At 41.4% G+C, this 6717-nt stretch overlaps 1 protein-coding gene across 1 annotated transcript; it reads right to left on the bottom strand.

The window, feature by feature from the left end:
* Positions 1–2605: 2605 nt before the first annotated feature.
* Positions 2606–6545, bottom strand: RAB8A (RAB8A, member RAS oncogene family; the record flags this gene model as incomplete). Its single annotated transcript, XM_010180113.1, has 7 exons — positions 2606–3070; positions 3948–3998; positions 4522–4587; positions 5219–5308; positions 5762–5839; positions 6181–6241; positions 6485–6545. Coding segments are annotated over 7 exons (500 nt in total), but the record flags the coding sequence as incomplete, so codon positions are not given.
* Between the last annotated feature and the right edge of the window lie 172 nt (positions 6546–6717).

Below are 6717 nucleotides of genomic sequence, written 5' to 3'. Positions count from 1 at the left end.
CTACAAACCAAGTGTTAATCGATTTCAGTGGCAGACAGTGAGAATGTGTAGTAAGCAGTTACTTTTTCAGATCTACCTAAATTCCTCACTTTTACACATTTTGTATCCAATTTCAGATTTTTTCCTCCTTAAAGAAAGCTTACATATAAATAATTACTGTATGCATTTACACAATACCTCTTTTGATCACTCTTTTCCAATAACATTAAAACTTCAAAAACACAGCAGTTTAATTGTGTGATGGAACCATCAACTACATATTGTACTTCTCCACGGTCATCCAAGTTCACGATGTCTGTATTTAGCAACACTTAGCCAAGCACGCATGTACTGCTGTGTCTTCAGCCTTTTCCCATCTAACGTTGGCATTTTACATTTCCTATTGCATACACCGATTTAATTTTTGAGTCTGTATACCCTAGAAGTACAGTGATGACTGCAGTCACAGTAACTGTATGGAACTTCCTGAGATCGGGCAATAATGTAGTTGTTCATTGAGTAAAACCAATCATTTCGTAAAAGGAAATCATGCCATAAATTAAATACATAAACCTGCAACAACCAGCAGAAGTTTAAACAAAAGGTATTGACAGATAAAAGAGTTACCTTTTGCAAAAAGAGTAACTTAAGATTTAGAAAATGGGGAGTGAAAACCACAGTTCCATCCTTCAAGTTTTAATCACTTGTAAATTAAGATAAGTTTTCTTTCTCAAGACAAGTGATTGATTTAGATACTGTCAACATGCAATACCCAGCATCATGGTGGACAGCCCGCGATACCAAGTTAGACTGACCACTTCCTGTCCTGGTCACTTTGAAACAAGCCTGGCTGCAACACCTGCCTGTATTAAAGTAGAATGGATGTGAGAAAATCCACATGTACTACTAAGCCAGACACAAATCATTAAACAGATCAGTTCTGTGTAGGAAAACAACCTTCAGACCATGCCTTAATCGCCTCAACAATTTTTTGAAGCATACCCAAGTCTTTCTTTAAAAGCATCCTTATCTCAGGATAGAAGCATTGCTTGTCCAATCTACAGCTCTGTGAAGCACACACTGACTAGAAGGCTCTTCAGTAGCATAACATGATTCTATCCTACACATCCATCTGTGTGTAATCTACTATGGTGCACGTTCACCCAAGTCCTCATGCCAAAAAGCCACAAGGAAACAAACAAACAAAAAAAACCATCATAAGGTTCTGGTTAGAGGAAAGTTTTCCATATGATTTTAATCATGAACAGAGCTCATTGTAATCTGCTAGCTATTAAAGTTGGTAGCATATAAAATGCACTACAAACCGGTAACTTAAGCAGTAAATTTCCTTTTCCCATTTTAGAAAACAGGTGATCTTCCTATTGAGCCCAATTGCATGCTGCAGATTTATAAAGTTTAATTATGAATCTGACAGACCTGTAACTACAGTAACAATTAGGAGTGCTACTTTGAGGCCAGAACTGAATACCACAAACTTGAAGAAAACAAAACTGGTGAGTAAATTCATTAACTTTAAAATCAGCTTTAATTTGACCCTTAAGTGCAGTTGTCAATGTAAACAAAGCATGTTAACAATTCCAGTGAGTCGCAGGACGCAGCCAATATGTTCATTTCAATTAAATATACCACAATTCCCATCATTTGACAGCAGACTTGGAAGTAGATGGCTCTCATTGGCTTCTTTTGTCAGTCTAATCACGAGTCAGGCTGACAGCCTCTGAGCTGAGAGCAATTTGCTACTGAGGAGCTTTGCTTGGCTGTTCCATTTTATACATTGGAATGTAATAGAATGTGTTTATAGGAATAAATACATAGAATATCTCCACTGAGGACTGAACATCATTTGCATTGATGCACGCTATTAACAGGTTTGTTGCTGCGTGAAATCCAATACCATCAGTACACAGCAGCAAGGCAAGTCTCAGTTTAAAAAAGTTTGTTTTCAGAAAGTGTTCGTATGTGCAACATTTATTTGCATATGTGAGCAAGTGTGCATGAGAACACACAACTGGAAGCAGTGCAACACATTTTCTTGTCACGATTTAAAACTAGCTACTACATTATGACAGATCTGGAGTCATTCTCAGCTGGAGAGGGAAAAGCCGCCCACTGTAATGTTGCAGATTTTAAGTCAGTGTCCCTACCTGAATCACAGACTGTTTCTCTAAGAACAGACAACAGATCACTGGCACAGGGCTCGTTGTAGCTACCATCTCCTCTTCAACCTGTCTAAATGTCTGCACTGTTGAACTGAGCAGAGTCAAGTCTAACATGAATAGGGTAATTCCTGATGTTAAGGATCCGTTCTATTTACAGCACACTTTGGTTTTTTAAAAAAATAGAGATTCCTTTGAGGAGGTTTGTTTTTCTTTTAAACTTAAATTGTACTTGTGGATTGTCGAGACTAACACAATTGAACAAGTAACAGGCAGATAAAGGATCTTCTCTGTAGTAGCAAAGAGGTGGAGATGCAGAAAGCTTCCTTCTACCTTCCAAAAAGGTATAAGCTTGTACTGCTTACTAAGTGCATTTATTTGACGCTTTGATGCGGTCATTCTATATGCATCTATAGACACATATATATATATGCACATGTGTCATGTACACATACCTGTACTTTATTAATATTGGCATTTCAGTTTCTTACTTTGATCATAACTTAATCTTTCTAATTTGGATACATTACAGATATGAACAAAAAGATTGAAGCCTGGCAGCAAAGGTGCTGTATCACAGGTCACGGCTGATCTGTGCTCCTTCTGCTAGGCATGCCCGGTGGCAATCTGACAAAAATAAACGTATTTCATCTCCAAAACTGAAGAGTCAGACAATTACTAAAATAAACAATTTCTTATTCAGATGGTCACAGAGTGACAACGTATCTTGGAAATGCTAAGTCCACAGACAGAGGAAATCTCACTCAGCACAGGCACAGTCCAGTTCAGCTGAGCAGAAGCTCAGGTTAAGGCCGTGTCCCTCACAGAAGAACACATCGGAAAAAGCTGCTTTTCTTTTGCTGGTCTGGTGTGATTTTGACTCCCTGGTTGCTGCCTTGCGGGCTATTGCCTTCCTGAAGACGCAAACAATATTAAGTTACTTATTGACACTCAACAGCTTCCAGCATCCCTCTTCATCTGTAAGGTTTTTTTAATCCAGCCTGCCACACACACAAACCATTACTAAAATCAACAGGAGTCTTCACTCCTTTATCTGAGCCTGGCATCAGGCACTCTGAGAAGTCAGAGAATGGCATCTGATGCTCTTGGCTTTGACTAACACGCACTGTGCCTATTCTTCTTCCTTCTATAAACTCAAAGACAACTGAGAAAGAAAAAAAGTTATGGGACACATTTGGCTCTTGCTGAAACACTTAGGAATTGTCAGCAAGACCCAGAATATCAGGGCTCTATCAGCACATGGCTGAAGGTGGAATGCTCAGGAAAAGCAGAAGGAATCTTCTTTAGCTTCACTTCACAAGAAATAAACTGACATTGATATACGTTAGTTGTACAAAAGACAACCCAACCATCTCTTAGGATGTTCTGCAAAAGTTTTAAAAAAAACATTACTTCTTTTCCTATTTTCAAACACAGTTGTTTGAAGACTACCCTCAAGTATGAGGGGGCCATTCTTCAGACTGCAAATGCAAGCAGTATCAATAAACTGCCCTACCGCTCACTTGGATTTCAATAAAACAAAGAAAAGATTATTTTCTTTAGAAAACCTAAACCTTTCAGCCAATTCCTGAAATGCAGACACAGTAGTTTATAAGCCAAGGTCAGAGCGAAGCTTGACACAACTAATAATAAATGTCTATAACCTTCAGTGCATCCCCCATGAAAGAGACCACAAAATATATTTTAGACACTGAAGCAATACTTGCTCTTCACCTTTAGTTTTTTTCCCCTCTATTTAAATACAGCGTGGACCAAGTAAAGGTTACTCACCAACTTCTTGTCCATTTTTGCTTTGATATCTCTTGCAAGAGTGAAAAATGCCTGTGACAAGTAAACCAGTTGTTTCGTAGTTAATGACATCTATTCTAACATTTTTGTTTAGCAATAGCCTGCTTTCCTGAGTTTCTGCATACACTGAACTCCTGAAGAACATCGAGTTTTCAGTTTGCCCCCACCCCTCCAGGTTTTAATGCTCCATTTTCAACTCCATTACCCCCTTTCTGAGCCTGAAACCCCAAGAGAGCACAGCCAGGATTTACGTGGTAACAAAACATCGTCATTTATCAATCCCGTTATTGAACGCAAGCTGAGTTTTTCAGTGCGCTGCTTTGACGCAGTTTGCTGCAACACCCCTGTGTTAGGCTCTAAGCACCAAGTTCAATTTAAATCATTTAGCATAAGGCTCGTTAGACACCACTTTCACGGCATGCAGGTGTACGTACTCAACCCATCCGTGCTATCTAATACCCGAGTTCTGCATCCAACCGGGACTGCCAAGCGTTCTTATTGCTTGTTGGCACAAATAGGATGACAACAAATACAAGAGAAAGGTTGTGGTACTTACATTCTCTATGTTTATATTTGCTTTTGCACTGGTCTCCATAAATTTAATTCCAAAGCTTGCAGCAAGCTGAACAAAAGCAGGTTTCAGGTTAGTTGGATAATTACAGGAACAGCTCTCAGTAGAGCCAACCGCGCAGTATCTGCCCCTGCTGGCCCCATTTGTGGGAACTTGGGGATTTACTCAAGCAGAACCACTTGCAGAAATCAGGAACTAAATCTCATTCCGATCAGCATCTGCTCTTCCTGGGCTTTGTTCTGGTTTACACTGCACACGTTTTAATCTGCTCCCTGTCTTTCATTTTTGTTTTGCATAGGTATCTTATCAGCACTGTGACATCTGCAGTGCGCAGAGCACCTTCTCTAATTTCACTAAGCAACATCTGATGCCAGAAGAGACAATCCTGTCTATCAAAATGAGACATTTCCTAATGTCAAACCCTTTTTCTTCCTTTTTCTACGAAAAAGTGTAGCTCCTGGCTTTGGACCCAACACATCTTGACTAGATAGTCAACAAGAATTCTTAGCAGCAGCTCATCTTTTTATCGGGATGGAGAAATGTATTGCAACTACAGCCTGGGAAATGTTTCATCGTTCTGCTTGGGAACAATACTGAGGCACCAAGGCGGACACAGACAGCAGACACAGGCTTTATGCTCCGGACAGTCGCAGTGGAAATGCATTAAATCTGCGGCACTCACCTTCTCTCCTTGCTCTCTGGAAACTTGTCTTTTGTCGTTTGCATCGCATTTGTTCCCAAGGATCATTTTTTCAACATCCGGAGAGGCGTGCTAAGATAGAAACAGACCAAGGAAAGAACTTCAGTGCGGGGCTTTTTAGACAGATATTGTCAGAAAGATGAGGCACACCTCAAGAACTCCGCAGGAGATGAGGCGCTACAACACCTGCCCAGATGTAGGGCTCTCCCCAGCCCCTCATCCCTGCAGCTGATGGCTCAGTGTACAAAGACAGCTCTCCATCGCTGGTCGGGGCAGTGAAACACCAACTTTTAGGTCCCCTCATCACTCAGGTCCCCACAGCCGTTCCCGTGTGCCAGCACGGTCAGTTGCTGCTGACCCAGACATTCCTGGAGGTGTAGCTGAATTTCATTCTATTAATTTTCCAAGCACCTTTCAGCCCATAAAGTCAAAAGAAACTTAACAATTCCAAAGCAAATAACTTTCAGCTACTTTTGGAGAAAGAAAGAGCATCTTTAGTATGAAGTAAGTAAACAGAGAAATTACCTCTTCAATGTTCCTGACCCAGTTCCGAATATTCTCAAACGATTTTTCATTGGTGATGTCATACACTAACATAATGCCCTAAAGATTAAGAAGGAGACATTATTTCAGCTGATGTCAGTTTAAGCAAGAGTTAAAGACTTGTCCATAGCAGAAAGAAGCAACTTATCACACACTATTTTTAAAACAGCTGCTTCGCAGTTCCACATAACATTTAATCGCGGTTGTGCACAGATAAGGGGTGCGGGACGCGTATTTACGGGGTGAGTCACAGAGCAAAGCTGCCCCTGGGAGCGCCCTCACTGCCCCAGCATCACGCAAAACAGGACCACTCTGCAAATTCTGAGCCAGGCTTGCCAAAATACAAAGTTCTGTGCGCGTTCCACACCAAACCCAGCTGATTTGACCTGTATGGCCCCTACCATCGCTCCCCTGTAGTAGGCGGTTGTGATGGTTCGGAATCGCTCCTGCCCCGCTGTGTCCCTGCAAGAAAGAGAACAGGGGGCTCAGCAAACCCCGACCCTGCCACACTGGCACCAAAGCCACCAGAGTTTTAATTAAACACTGCTGAACGACTCTCTAGATGTACTAGAACTGTCTTTTCGTGTCTAAGATATCATAAAGTGATGAAGAGCACAACTGGAATAAAACTGCAACAATGCCATCACCACGCCACCCACACAGACACCCCGGTACCAGACATCAACTTTAGAGGAAAACTCTTACCATATCTGGAGTTTAATTCTCTTGCCATCTAGCTCTATAGTTCTAATTTTAAAATCAATACCTGCAAAAAGAAGCAACCGAATTACTCCGAGTTTCTGCCGAAGACCAAATTAATCCCTTTCCCCTTCTAACTTCAGCGGCCAGATCGCTGCGCAGAAGAGGCGATGCCGAACCCCTCCCGTTAACAGAAAGAATCGGCGACTTCGACAACGCGGCGCAACCGGGAGCGACCC

Source organism: Mesitornis unicolor, unplaced genomic scaffold, assembly GCF_000695765.1.
Source record: "Mesitornis unicolor isolate BGI_N332 unplaced genomic scaffold, ASM69576v1 scaffold29982, whole genome shotgun sequence".
Classification (NCBI taxonomy): Eukaryota; Metazoa; Chordata; class Aves; order Mesitornithiformes; family Mesitornithidae; genus Mesitornis; species Mesitornis unicolor.
The sequence above is the reverse complement of the archived record's forward strand: the minus strand, read 5'-3'. Positions and strand labels throughout refer to the sequence as shown.